Source organism: Corella eumyota, chromosome 6 (genome assembly GCF_963082875.1).
Source record: "Corella eumyota chromosome 6, kaCorEumy4.1, whole genome shotgun sequence".
Lineage (NCBI taxonomy): Eukaryota > Metazoa > Chordata > Ascidiacea > Phlebobranchia > Corellidae > Corella > Corella eumyota.
Genome location: NC_137495.1, coordinates 11,067,453 through 11,083,283, shown reverse-complemented (window position 1 = coordinate 11,083,283; position 15,831 = coordinate 11,067,453). Strand labels below are relative to the sequence as shown.

The 15,831-nt window shown below is 33.0% G+C and overlaps 1 protein-coding gene across 1 annotated transcript; it reads right to left on the bottom strand.

Moving 5' to 3' along the window:
* Positions 1-6,326: 6,326 nt before the first annotated feature.
* On the bottom strand, positions 6,327-6,940 carry LOC145755844 (uncharacterized). The gene is made up of 2 exons (XM_082572081.1): positions 6,558-6,940; positions 6,327-6,489 (listed from the first exon to the last, which is right to left on the bottom strand). Exons 1-2 carry the CDS (start codon positions 6,938-6,940, stop codon positions 6,327-6,329), a joined length of 546 nt encoding a protein of 181 aa, XP_082428207.1.
* Positions 6,941-15,831: the final 8,891 nt, after the last annotated feature.

The following is a 15,831-nucleotide window of genomic DNA, read 5'->3' as shown; positions in this document are numbered from 1 at the left end:
TTACCATAATTGTTTAATGGCCACAATTAAACCCGTTAATTTGTTTTGGGTGGTCTAAAAATTTCTTTTCGACATCGGAAAATACTGTTTCCAACAGTTTCTTCAAATAACATGCATTTTAAATCACATATCAAGTATTTAAACAAATAGGCAAATATAATTATTTTGGTATTGTATCCATTGGCGGCTTGTGTATGGGGCTAAAACCACCAACTTTTTTTTTTAATAATGTTTTAATTTTTATATATTTTTTTAAAGAATATTTATTTTTTTGCACTGTTTTTCGCTAAAATTATTTAAAATATTAAAAAATTGCGCTATGTTGTGGCCAAAATACGCAAAAATTTCGAAAAACGTAGCGTAAACATGCGAGGGCTAAACCAAAATTAGCCCCACGGGCTGCCAAATACAAAATATCATAACGCCGTTTTTGCTGTCAGAATTCCGAAATTTGGAAAAACGTTGAGAACTTTGATCGAAATGTGGGGCTAAGACCACCATAGAGTTGCCAAATATTCTGGAAATTTCAAACGTTGTTTAATAACAAATTTTATCGTTTTTGTTTAACTATTAAACAAAAATAAAATAGGTGTAAACTGGGTATTGCATTATTGTTTGAGGAAGTTTTAATGCCTTAAATAATATTTTCAAGTTAAAAAAATAAAAATACCAATCGTTCGATGGATGATAAGGTGGTTTTAAAAAATGATATTAATAATCTAATTTCAGCCAAGTCTATAGAAGAATTTAATGAAAAATATGAAGTGTTATCAAGCACGTGGACTAAAAAATTTAAAATTTATTTTGATAACAATTTAAAAACGGACCTTTTTACATCACGGATGTGATTTTTTATCCACTAAGTATACAGCATTTGAAAACTGCACGGCTGTTACAAACAACATAAGTGAGAGCATAAATCACGTGTTAAAAGCGGGTCTTGATTATAAAGAAATGTCTATTAATATGATTTTTAGCGAGCACTAGTTGGATTTGGAGAATATCAATTAAAACAAAAATTTGTATGTATGAGAATTAAGGCCCGTTTTAAGGCCCGTTTACACTAAGCGCGCGCGCAACGCGAAATTTTACGTTTGTTCTATTATGTCGGGAATTCCCCGAAAAGCTTTTTTTTTCGCTTCGCGTTGTTCGCGAGCGAGTCGCTCTAGAAGCGAAGTTCGGGTCTGTTTTAAGTGCGAAATTTACTAAAAACTGGATCAAAATAGTGTTGTAACAATCTTTTTTACGTAAAATTTTAAACAGAATAAACATAAAACAAATATAGCTATTTAATTTTTTCATGTAAGCTGACATATTGGCTTCTTGTGAACTAGGCTACAACCATAAAATACAATTAAATGAGTATTGCGAGAAATTTATTATCTTTTGTACTTTTTAAAGCACAGTTGCACGTCTGCATTTATTGCCTTTTTAGCAGTTAATTAACGGAAAGCGTGAAAGGATTAGCAAAATTGCATTGTATGCTAATATCCTTCTGTCCCAGTTTTTAACCTGATTAAAACAATAAAACAAAAAAATCATGGTATTTAAACTGCTTGCATGTACAAACATTACTACTGTTTATTTGAAAAATTACAATATGAGTTATTATAATGATGAAAATTTGTTACTTGAGGTTCAAAAACATGAAAACTTATATAACCAAAGGTTAAAAAGTTATAGAGACAGGAATGCCTGTGAAAAGTCTTGGCAATCCATTTTCTTGGTGGTTAATTGTTCAGGAAATAATTTTGATTTATTCATGTCAGAAGAAAACTTTTTAAAACTAACACATATTGTAACTTTTAAGTTGAGGAATGCAAAAAATCATGGAAGAGTTTACGAGATAAGTATGTACGAGAGAAGAAGAAAACTGCGAAAAAAGACATACAAGGTAATGTAGTAAAGAAACAATAATTTGAAATAGTACATATATTGGCCTTATTATTAATTAAATTATCAATTTTTAGATAAACCTTAACAACAAAAAAAAAGAAAGTCTGACCAGGACCTGGAAGACCAATTGGAAAAGCTGATTAACGTGGCTACCAATCCAATTATACCTAGCTAAGAAACAATAAAAAAGTAATTAAAAAAAATATATTTATTACAGTAAAAAAATCTGGGCGAGAGGAAGACGACATTGCGAAGTTTTTAGACTACATTTACACAGAAGTTGTTAAATTGTCTGACAAATCTAAAGAAAAATTTAAAAATATAGTATTTAACTTGATTTATGAACTCAAAAATGATGAATAATAATAATTTTTGTTGTGTTTTTTTATATTTGGCAATATATACATTTTTTATTCAAAATACAATATGTGTAAAATAATGTGTTATACTACAAAGTGTCTTGCCAAGGCAATTTTCCTGAATCGCTGACAAAATACTGAATCCTGCACTTCTCGAACTAAAAGTTCCAACATGTCGAAGGGGCTCTAATATTGCCCCTTCATTCCGCCATTGTCCATCATGCCAGATCCCGCTTGCATCCTCATAGTCCACCATATTTTTGTCGCAATACGCAGTTTCAAAACGTAGCATGTTGTGCAAAACTGTGCAGGCTTTTATAACATCATCTGCACTGCTGGGCTTAATTGCGATAGGTCTACGAAATAGGCGAAATTTGGATGCCAGTATGCTAAAGGCATTTTCTACAGTTCGCCTGGCTCTTGATAAACGATAATTGTATATTCGCCTATCTTGATTAAGACTCCTGAAGGGAAATGGTCTCATAAAGTTGTTTTTAAGCGGAAAGGCCTCGTCACCTACTATAACATATGGAAGTGGCTCATCAAATCCGGAAACGAGTTTGTCATTTTGTCATTAATAATCATTAATTAATCAAAAATTTTGTCATTAATTAATGAGCATGCCCAAACTTGAATTGGCAAAGACACTTCCATCGCTTTGTTTTCCGTAGGCCCCAACATCAACATAAATATATTTGTAGTTGGCATCCACCAAAGCCAATAAAACAATGCTAAAAGATTTTTTATAATTGAAATATAAACTTCCACTGTTAGCTGGTGCTTGCAGGGTACAGTGTTTGCCATCTATACTGCCAACACAGTTGGGTCCTTCGATTTTTTATTTTTTGCCCATTTTTCCACGTTCGGTGTCTCCATGTAGATGGGTTGCAGTTTTTCCCAAATCGCCTTGCAGACCTCCGGTACTATGTTGGAGACAGTTGATTTATGCGTTCTGTAAGAGAAGGCAATTGTTGTGTAAGTGTCTCCTGTAGCTAAAAACCTATGGGAAAAAATTAATAAATGATTTATGTCCTAGTTGAAATAATTTTAGTGAGATTACTATTTTTTTTGCAAACAATTTACCTTAAAGGGGAACTGAACTCATTATTTCACCCAGACTAATAAAATTAATATATTTTTTTAATTTAAATTCCAAAAAAAATTTTTTTTTTCGGGGTAAATTTTAAAAATTACGGGGTTTTGGATTTTGCAGTGAAAAAAGTGCCTACCGCGCGTGACGTCACCGTAAGGGAGTCCGTAATCTCGCTTGTTTAGTTTAGTATGTAAATGTAGTTTCAAATGAGTCTAAAACCTTTATTTTTTGCAAATGCTAAATAAAAATGTGATAAACATTTGTAATTAGGTCTACATGAAAGGTTGGTGTAAAATTGCCTTCAGTTTTTGATTTTAGCTCATATGATTATAAAACAACTGATCGGCCTTCGACATCTTTACCAACTCAGGAATCTACAAGAGCTACGCGATATAAATACAGACAAAGCAAAATGGTATGTGAAATGTAATCTTTTAGATTAAACATGAACATAATTTTATGATTTCGAGGTTTTATTAAACTTCTAACTTACACATGCTTGACTAAACAATAATTGTTTTTACCCAACAAATGTACAGACATTTTTATTGAAACATATGTAACAAAACTTTCTAACTGCATCTATATATACTTTAAAAAAGGTAGTACAAACACACGAGACATGGTTTCAACTCAAGCTCAGGAACGGGAAATTTCCCTTTTATCGGAAGATGTAAGAATATACTCATTTTATGTAAAATCATTAATTTGGTCTAATGAACAATTTTTTTTAAAAGGATGAAGTAATGACTTCTGAGATCAGATGCATAGATGCTCAAACACAGACTGATTTTGTTACAACAGCTGAAGCTGCTGTAAACACTGACCGCCAACCTACCACTGCATTTTTGCAGTTACTTCAGGGTAAGAGCCAGTTTGTAGGAACTATGGAAATGGAGGTGCTATCATCATCATCAAACGATAGCAAAGATGATTCATCTGCATCAAATTACAGTGAATACATGCCTTCATCAGAAGTATCTGCATCAACATCATCTTCTATCGATTCTTGGGAGAAAAATAAAAATACTGACATTGTAACAGGACTAAAAGTAATTGTTTATGTGCAGTTACTGTTAAATCTTTTTAAAATCTGTCACCACATTGGATGTGGTAAAGCTGTCCATGAAGCTCCTAAGGTTATCTATAGGGGATTTGCTGTAATAATTACAACAGAGTGCATAGCTGGACATTCCCATACATGGCGTTCCCAAACGGTGACCAACAAACGTTTTTCCTGCAATGTTTTAATACCATCAACATTATTTGTTATTGGAAATAGTTACTCAACATTTTTAAGCTTTTGTCGAACACTTTATATTAAATGTGAATCTGAAAAAAATTGTTATAATGTACAAAACCTTTTTATTATTCCTATCGTTAATCAAATGTGGATAATGAGTCAATTTTGGCAACCGTAGCTGGCAAGGGAAGAGTAGTCTCTGGGGATTCAAGATTTGATAGCCCAGGACATAACGCCACATTTGGCACATATACTCTCCTTGATAAAGAATCCAATTTAATATTGGCACAAGAAACTATCCACGTAAGCGATGTAAAAAACAGTTACTGGCTGGAAATTGAAGGATTAAAGAAAGCTTTATTTTATCTAAATGTGAGTTTATACACCTAATTTTTATGTTTCGTAAATACACAGTTGTGAATTGCACTGGACAAATAGCACTGTGTCATAATTACAGTATAAGTTTTTAAAAGCAACATTTTATGGCTGATTGTTTTGTATTTATCATGTTTTTTTTTCTTACAGAATTTTGGTGTAGAGGTCCAGAGCATTGCCACTGATATGCACCCTGGAGTTCAAAAAATGCTGAGAGATGATTTTTCTCATATAAATCACCAATATGACTTATGGCATATTGCCAAAAATTTGAAAAAGCGTTTAGTAAAATCTAAAAATCCTTTAGTCTTAAAGTGGACAAAGGCTATAATTAACCACTTATGGTATTCTGTGTCCACTTGCAATAAAGATGCTCAATTGTTAAAAGAAAAATGGTGTTCCCTGGTTTACCATATTCAAAATAAGCACAGTTGGTTATTATACGAAAAATTTCATGCCTGTGAATCCTCCATATGTAACTGATGAACAAAGAAATAAAGAATGGCTACACCCATCAGGCATTGCTATGGAAATAATTAAGTCGGCAGTTATGAGACCAGCTTTACTGAAATCCCTTGAAAAGGTATTTATATTACTTTAGTTTTTGGTCAGCTGTATATAATTAGAAAATTAAAAAAAACGTAACCAACTGTACAGCCTGTTTATGATTTTATTTTAGGTTACAGAATTTATTCATACTGAAGAATTGGAAAGTTTACACTCTTTGTACACTAAATATTGTCCGAAACGAAAAAAATTTACAAAAAAAGGTCTACAAGCTCGATTAAGGGTGGCTACAATGGACCACAACAATGCTGTAGACCGGGAGCACGCAAAAACAAAAAGCGGTGATCCCCAGTACAAAATTTAATATTCTAAACCTGCTGCTGGCTTTGTGGCTAAAATTGTAAAAAAAACAAAAACTTACGAATTTCGTAATGATCTAGTTAAAGAAATTTTCGAGTACAGCTGTGGTAAGAAACTTTGTGTTAAATAGTAAAAACAATTAAATATCTTTTTATTTAAATTTTATTTAAACATAACAAAATTTTTACACTTTAACAACAAAAGCAATAATGTTTTTTAGAAAATATTACGCTAGACCCTGTGGAAGCAGAGAAAAGCCCACAAACACTTGCTCAGCATGCTGGAATTGAATTACCCCCACGAGATGTAGTAATTGAATCAATGAAGAGCAGATTCCCCACTGCAAATAATTGAACACTGTTTTATAAATGTAATAATGCTTTTTTTCTATACTGGGTTTTCTATTTATGTGTTTTTACAGTTACAATAAAATATTTGTAAATCAAGTTTGCAGCTATGCCTTATTAAATTTTTTGTAAAATAAATAGCCTAATTACCTTGATGAGTAAGAGAATCCAGTATACTCACCACTTGCTTCAGGATAATTTTCACTAATTTTATTAGTTACACAGGAAGGTATAACAAAACGCACCTTTCTACCCAACTTGCCTCGAGCCCACAATGTAAATTGCCGGTAACAACTCAATCGGTATGTTCTAAAAGACAATTTTAGTTTAAATTTAAAACAACATATAAATTTAAAAAGTATGTACGATTGATTTACCTAGAAGATAAAGGTCGAGTCAAAATGCTATCACCACGAAGTTCATGCATGGTTAACAGTGCTACTTCATTTACTTCTCTGTTTAAGCAAACCATCTCAAATTCAGGATTGTCTGTAATACATCGAAAACCAGCAAGTGTACTTTGACGGCGAAATACTTGGATTTCATTGCAGCATAAACATTCAAGAGGGTTGTTCATACTTAAGCATGACTGCAAAACCTCAGGATTGTTGTCATCATAATCACTGTCGATATTGTCATTTTTAGATAATCCTGAAGTTTTTTGTGGTTCAAATGCATATGGTTGTATACCTTGCAGGAATTCACTTTCCGAAGCAAACTCTTTTTCGGGTGTTTGGGAGGGAGAATTACGCATTTCCATTTTTTAAATAGCAAATTAATAATCTAAAGCTAATTAATAAACAATCTACAGTACTTAATATTGTATTCTGAGAAACAAGGTTAATATATTGTTTCCTTAAAAAAAATGTTTTTATTAAGTTTGTCCAAATGTGCTATAAATTACAGTAATTTACAAATGTCAGACTGTTAGCATTTGTAAGTTTTTTTTCTATAAGTGTGCACCACCTTTGCCATATGTATCATGTCTGCATGTACATTTTGGTATTTTGCAGTCATAGCCAAACACCCGAATTTAGCCTTAATAAGTGGATTAAACCTAAAAATTTTACACCAACCTTTCATGTAGACCTAATTACAAATGTTTGCAATATTTATGCAATATTTATATTTTCCAGTCAGAGGAAGATCTAAGAACCTCCGCTACTTCAAAATTAAAGGAAGTAGAACAGAGGAAAGCTGTAGTTGATGAGCGGTACCAGGCATATTTGGAGACCTGTGTCCGTAAAACCTCTTCAAGAGCGGGTTCTGTTGCCGGACGGTCAACTAGATCTGGTTACCGAACCAATACACGAAGGCGACAAATCACCTCGCTCAATAAAGGCAGCAGGGCCGGCACCAACTGCAGTTTCACTGGCATTGGCACATCGACCAAAGCCGTCCGTATTAGCGGACCCGAGGGATTATCTTTCCGGCCAAGAGGATCATGTTTATGACCAACCTCAACCTGTTCAGCAGCATCAGCCGACATTATCAAGTTTTGATTTTGCCACGCCAAAGATTGAATTGGATAGCTTTAGCGGCATTGGGATTTATACGACGTTTTGAAGAATTTGTTGTCATTGCAAACCAAACAAAGGCATACCGTGAGGCACGACTTAGACTGCATAAAAAGTACAATCAGCCTGATATCCTTAAAGAAGCTGCAATGGATAAAGGGAGTTTGATGCCGACGACCTTTACTTTTGTGCTTGTACTTCAAGTGCAGGTGGCTTTGAATATGACCTTGACAGTTAAGACACAATCTTCAAAGTCTTACGCAGATTTCCAGAAAATGCTTGGATAAGTTACAAAGAATTCGCTAATGACATGGAAGATCATGGCAAGACACCAACATTTGAAGATGTTATGTTGTTCGTAAAAAGAATTGCAAAACATCAACGTCGATCTTTACACCGTCTGCAGCTTAAACCGGACTGCAGGTCAAAGATGCCAACTGCCCAATACACCGCTAGAGGCAGGGCAACACGCCCTGGCCGTGTATTTGCTGCTGTTGATAAGGATGTTAACAGAAAACGATATAATGTTTCTGTGCCAAGGTGCACATCTTGCAGTGAACACCACTTTTTATGGTAATGTAGAATTTTCAAATCAAAAACCCTACAAAATCGACGCGAGCATGTAAAAACCAAACGCTTATGCTTCCAATGCCTTCGAGCAGGACACCAATCTCGAGACTGTAAATATGACAAAGGCTGTAGGGATTGTGGCAAGAGGCATAATACTCTTCTGCATATTACTATTCCGCCAAGTAGCGCCGCGCCGCATGCAACGAGGTTTCCCACAACAGCGTAAAAAATGTGAAACGTTTTAAGATTGTGCCAGTTAAAGTTTGGGGCAACAATAAAAGTAATTTTGTAGAAACTTACGCTTTTCTGGATGACGGTTCAGATACAAGTATTTGCACTGCAAGCCTTGTAAAGAAATTGGGTCTCAAGGAGACAAATAAACATATCGAGCTCTACACAGCAAATTCGGTAACAAGCCATGGGAGCCGAGTTGTCTCGTTATATGTAAAGGGGATCAATGAAATAGAATCGTTTTATGTCGAAAAACTTTTGGTGCTCGACCATATTGTCAACGTAAGTGACAGCATTGCCACGTGGCAAACATGTATCCGCATCTGCGTGACCTGAAGTTTCCTGAACTTAAATTAAAATCAGTGGAGCTACTTCTGGGAAACAATGTTCACGATGCATTCAGGGTTTCTGAATGGCGTAACGGCAAAAAGGGCCAGCTTTTCGGGTTACACACGGCCTTAGGCTGGACATTGTTTGGCTCGGACCATAATATCAAGAAACGATGGCAACGAATTAAACTTCATGCAACAAACTTTTAAATGTCTTGTCGAGCGACTTCTTAATTACCTAGAAAGTAAGTCTTATAATACAAATTATATAGAGTTTTTTCAAATTGTATTAATAAAACCATAAATAATATCATTTATCACAAATCCCTCCCACCTTCTCCACATACTTAAATCTCCACCATCCCCTCTCCTTCCTTTTTTCCTAGTCATTCTTCCTCTTTTCTGTAATGTACATAACTATTCATGAATATCCTATGTTTGCAATAAAAATAGGCTATTTATCTAATGGGCTATTAAAAAAGTATTTATTTTTACATAACTTACTTTAATTTTTAAAGCAATTTTTCCACCCATTGCACATGTTTTATCATGTAAGATCATTGGCCTTGTGATATAACAAAAACTGTTTAACAGAATAACCATTTACGATAAATCTAAAAAGAATTTGCAAATTGTATTAATATTAGTCGATTTATGTGGTTGAGCTGCAATGAAATCAACCTTACTTTTGTTTAGACAGAGAAGTGCATTTAATGACTGTTACACTAACCAAGTTATTAGCTGCAAATAACCAAAATTTTTCTTAATTACAAAAGTTTGCTGTTTAATTAACTTCTTGCATATTAAAATATGCACATCAAAAAATGTTAGTGGTTTGATAAAGTTACTTAGAAAGTCCTTTTCTTTCAACTTTTTCATTGCGAGTTCAACAGTTATCTGACATCCTAATCTATGACTAAATATTTACAGTCACTAGTAAACTATGTACATTGCATGTTTATTTCATTGGCAAACTTTATTTATGCTCTGTTGATAGACAGGCAAGCTGATTAGAAGTCTTTTCGTAAGGCACTAAATCTATTACGATTATCTTTAAACACTTAACTGGATTGAAATTAAAAGCATTAATGAACATACAATTGTTTAAAAAGAGTGCAAAAACTAATTTAAACTTGCTGTTTTAGCTTTAGCGAAGCTTAAGAGCGACCTTTTCATCATAAATAAAATGTGAGAATATTCCCGATCGAACAATTAGTATTTCAATTTTTTTACCTTAAAAATATTATTTAAGGCCCCTAAACTTTCTTAAACAATAATGCAATAACCAGTTTACACCTATTTTATTTTTGTTTAATAGTTAAAAATTTCTTAATATACAACGTTTGAAATTGCCAAAATATTTGGCAACTCTTTGGTGGTCTTAGCCCCACATTTCGATCAAAGTTTTCAACAAAATTTCTGAATTCTGACAGCAAAAACGGCGATATGATATTTTGTATTTGGCAGCCCGTGAGGCTAATTTTGGTTTAGCCCTCGCGTGTTTACGCTACGTTTTTCGAAAATTTTTGGGCGCTATTTTTTAATAATTTTAGCGAAAAACCGTACAGAAAAAATAAATATTATTAAAAAAAATAATATATAAATTAAAAAATTAAACCATTAAAAAAAGTTGATGGTTGTAGCCCCATACACGAGCCGCCAATGATTCGACTTTTGATGCCTTTTCCATTAACATGGCTATGTGAGACAGGCTTCTCGGCATTGCTTACAATAAAGAATAAGGCCAGAAATAAAGCCAGATTTAAGATGTTCTCTCGCAACAACTGAGCCTCGTATGGACAAGACCAGCCATCACTAATGTTGCTGTCAATGTGTAAAAATTTAATACACGAGTCTTTGTTTAGCGGAGTGATATCATTTATTATTTTATTTCGCTTGTGAAAATTTAAAAGGGGGTCGTTTGATTATATTGATTGCAAAATGGAACGCTGTATGAAAAAACGACTGTACTAATATCATGATATACAATTGACCAAGATTTGAAAACCTATCAACAATCTTTAAATTTCAATAAACCAACATTACTTGGTAATTAATGATAAAAATTAAACTTAATTCTGTAACATTTTTGCCTGATAGTCTTTTGTATGGTAAGCCATATTTACATTTTATTGAATACTCCCCAATACATTCCAATTAAACAGTTAAACCAACAAGTCACGTGATACAGAACACGTGATAATGATAAGGCGTGAAGACGAGGGTAAATACTTTGACCTAGGGGGGTTATAATTGGTGAAAGAATATTAGAAGAGTTTTTGGATGGTGTCCGAGTGGGCTTTGGGGTCGATGTGGAGGGCACGCCTTTTCGGTGAATGCCCACCTCTGCCTCTTCGGCCAAGAACTCCTCTCCGTCGATGGTAAAAGTTGTTTGGAATTCACGACGAAGAGAGACCCTTGAGACTGGCCGAAGAGGTTGGCTAGTCCGGAACCTCTCTGATCTCATAGAGAGGATGGAGCTACTTGGTGGCTCCAGGCTAGCACTTTTTTGTTCTCTGTAAAATATCTATATTAGAAGTCCAAATTACTTGCTTTAGATTTTAATGGTAAAGCAAAAAAATGATCGTGATTATCTTTATTCATAGTTGTTTATATAATATTGCCCAAAATATACTTTGCGGCAGAGATAATGCTGCGGGCATCCACTTTTTGGGCGCGCCTTCCTATTTTTGACCCATTTCCCTTTCGGACACCACCTTTAATTATTTTTTTGCTGTTGTTGTTTTTTTTGGGGGGGGGTTGTGTTTCTGCTTAAATTGTATTTAAAGTAAATAAATTAACAGAGAATATTGCCATACGTTAAATCTTAACATTGTTAATAAAACTTAGCAAGCAATTTTACATCTCAGTAAATATGAATGTTTACTTACCCGCTGTAGTAACTATTTGTGATTCCCCCCCCCCCCCACTTGTGTTGATTATTATGTTGTTACAATTTATTTTTTTTTAAATATTATGATAAATAAATCCGCAAAACTCAAAATTAACAATAAACTTTTGACTTTATGTACAAAAAACGGCATAGTTTACATCTTTTAACACTAAAAAATTATGTGAAGAATGATGGTATAAATATCAAAACAAATAGACAATCAAGAAAACTATGATAAAACACAGCCAATAATATCAACATTTTAAAAACATTTTTGTACCCAAAATAAAAAGTAACACAATAACTTGAAGATAAACTCGACTAGGGCGAGTCACAATAACTTATAAGAAAACTTGACTAAGGTAAGTCACAATAACTTGAAGAAAAACTCGGCTAGGGCGAGACAACATAACTTTAAGAAAAGCTCGACTAAGGCGAGTCACAATAACTTAAAAGAAAACTCGACTAAGTCGAGTCACAATAACTTGAAGAAAAAACTCGACTAAGGCCGAGTTACAATAACTTAAAAGAAAACTCGACTAAGGCGAGTATTTCAAGGGCGCAAAAAATGTTTCTCTGTCGCTTCTGTTGACGCCGACGCACTAAGTGTGGTACCATTGTTGGCATCTTATACACTCAACCCAGTCACATTTACTGTCATCACTGTTGTCACACCGTCTACATTTATCTTTGTTATATCTGCCTTTAAGGCAGTTGCCAACAATAGCATTGTAAACTTTCTGGCGGTAGTTAAACGATGGTTGCTGGTGTATTGAAAAAATACATTGCTGTCAAAATTTTGTTACCAGGAGAAATTTAATAAACAATAAAAAAATAAAAACCTCTTTAGCCGACTCCCAAGTATTGTTAAAGTAATTTTGAAGCCTTTGATTTTCTCCCATACTTCACTACAATGAAAATTGTTTATGGCAGCAATGGAGCGTAAGAGAGTCAATATAGCTTGTTGACCTTCTTTATCACCAACGCTGTTTTCATGTTTTTTAACCCACCGTCCCCAGGCTTGTTCTCGATGGAAGTCACAAATAAGGACGCGGCAATCTTATTGTAAGTTGTAAATATTGTTTATTTATTTAATAATCGCGATGCTTACATTACATACTTTTAAAGACATTTTCTATTGCATTGATTTTAGCATCACACTTGTCTGTCATAAAAAATGAAGGCCGCCATTTGGGACACCATTTTTGTAAAACCTTTAAAGCTTCTTCGATGTCATCCGCTGCTTCGTTTTGGATTATAAATGACCCAACAACCTGGTAGTTGACGTTAGTCTTCACACAAAGAAAAAATAAAGGAAGGGCATATTTTGATGTATTATAAGCATCTAGAAGGCAGATTTCCTGACCATATCGTTCAAGCAATTGCTTTTGCCACGAAAATTGATGCACAAACAAAAAAGATTGCCTACACCTGATAGAAGGCGTGGTTTTGTCACAGTTTGTATCCTGCACTTTAGGACATTTCTTTTCACAGGCAACATACGGTCGATAAAATATATTGTTATTGGTTTTATAAGATTTTTTCCACTTATCAATTAAACACTGCACAATAGTTTGGTCAAATTTTGAAAGTTTCCTGTTAACAAAAGCATTATAAAAATGATTTGTTAAATCTTTAGTAGTTGGGAAAACCTTCGATTTGTTAAATCTGGCAATTCTACTGCTGTATGAAGTTCATGCTTTACATACAATTAAATTGCTCTTAAGCTTTTTTATCTTTCTGACACCATCATCAACAAGATTGCCAATTTTAGCAACAATTCGTTTATGTACCAGCGGAGTGATATCTGAAAAACTACCTTCCCAACAAGATGCCCAACGTGCTCATCATTTGAGGGAAACTCTATTTTAAAAAGCACTATGCTTTTAATTTGTGATTGTGAGTTTAACTTTTTTTTTATTTCTGTGCTAGCAAGTCTTTTTTTATATTTAAGTTGGTCCATTGAAAGTCTTAGGTCATTTTCCTTTTCATCTGGACCAATCTTAATGTTTTTAAAATTAGTAAAAACCTAATATATGTAAAAATATTTTTAACGCTATGCTATGTCTGTTAACTTTCAACTCCGGAAAGTGCATAACTTTACTAATGTAGAGTTTAGCAGTGCAGTTAGTTTTTTTGGTTTCCTGCAAGCACATGAAGGTTTCTTTCACAAAGTGATCAGCCAACTAAAAAATGATCAGATTTAAAAAATATCAATTTTTAATGCACAAAGCCCTAAAATATATATATATACCTAAACTTTTTTTCTTAGTACCTGGGGATTGATAAAGTATCTTTTTTGATTTTTGGCTTTATTTCGATCTTTTGCATGCTGACACTCCAGTACAATATTACGCAAATATATAAACGGCATGTCGTTATGGTTCCAGTAAATCCTAACTTTTTTCCATTTACTTTCATGTTGTACGCTTGCAGCACATTTACGATCACTTAATTTAATAAATTTTGAGGTGGTAGAAATTTCAAAGCGTGAAACTTCATTATTTGCCTCCTCTAAAGTTTCTACAAACTGTTAAAATAAAATAAATATATAACTGTAACAAAACTTGAGAAATTCAAGTTGTTTGTAAATAAGTAAACAGCATCTAAAACTAGGAACACGATCATAAAAACCTAATGTTAGCAATAAGGATTTTTAACGTTTAATTTCTAAAAAATTACAAAACTAAATTTTGGTGTAATAACACAGCAAAGTTAAAAATCGAATAGTTTTAATGTATAAAACTGTTAAAAAATAACCTCGTTTTTAAATAACTAAACAAAGTTATTGTTTATATGTTGTTAACATTAAGTTTGTTTTAACAAAATAAAATTTTAGTGAACCATTTTTTTTAAAGTCTAAACTTACGATTGTAGGTACCCCAATAGTTGGTTCTACATCACAGGCAATCGCAGACATACTCGTAGAAGCTTCTGTATTCTCTTCAAAATTCTAAAAAATAACTTTATAAAGTGATAATAAAATTTTTAAATAAAGACAAAACAGTTCTAATTCAACCTTTTCAAGTACAGTAAAAAGACTAATTTTTTTAATTTTAAACCAAACTCTACAGATTATTAGCTTAGATATATAAAAATAAAACGGTACAACCAAATAAAAATAATGGAACTTAAATAATAGGTGTTTTATTCGTATTTATAGGCTAAAACTGCAGATTAGTAAAAAAACGTAAATTTAGTCCTAAAAAAGACTGTTTGATAAAACAAGTTTTAAAACAAAATGCAAGGATGTTATTTTCTCGTTTCCATTAACTAAATAAAGATTAAACAATCTGCAAAACAAGATACCAAATAATTTAATTTGCCCATAGTTTTAATTTTAAATATAACAATTAAGCCTACATTACTTTTTGAATTTTTTGATACATAACAATAAAGCCTACATTAACCAGCTTTCTTATGCCAAAAGACAGACTATTTTTTTTATTTTTTGAAAAATTAGTGGCGGTAAAAACGTGAGAAATAGGTGCTGTTACGTAACACTACCGCTGATCGCATAACAGTAACCACCATTGTTGACGTAATTCCAATCAGACCCACGACATTCAGAGTATAGGTCAAAGTATTTACCGAAGACGAGACTTGGTGCAAACACGTAACAAGGAATGTATAAACGTGATTCACATTTGCTGTGTAATTAACAAAAAAAATAATTTTTTCGCACATTTAAGTAATAGTCCAGCGACTCCAGATCTGTTTGCACCTTTCGCACTTACAACCCCTGAGCACAAATCACATTTTTAAAAAAATCTTGATTTTTTTGGCCAAGATATACCATATTTCACATAAATGTAAATAAAGTTGGTAATATGACATTATAACGCTTTATTTCGTTAAGATTACATAGCGTTTATATTATTCAAAAAATGAAAACGCCATATAATCAAAACAAAGAAAGTTTGCCTGGGTGAAGTTCTGAGTTTAAAAAAAGATTTTAAAATTGTTTTTTTTTCAAGGTTTATGCAGTTGAACTCCATTCAATATATATTTTATTTCCTTACTCATGATTAACAAAAACACTTAACGCTTATCTTTAACCAGAGGTTATCGGTCATAACCATAAAAAAACTTTTAAGTAGTGTAATTGTAC

Excerpts from the sequence above, each read along its gene's own strand:
- LOC145755844 (XM_082572081.1), bottom strand. The coding sequence starts at position 6,940 with ATGGAAATGCGTAATTCTCCCTCCCAAACACCCGAAAAAGAGTTTGCT. Across the intron at positions 6,490-6,557 it reads ACTCGACCTTTATCTTCTAG|AACATACCGATTGAGTTGTT; the intron begins GTAAATCAATCG and ends ATTGTCTTTTAG.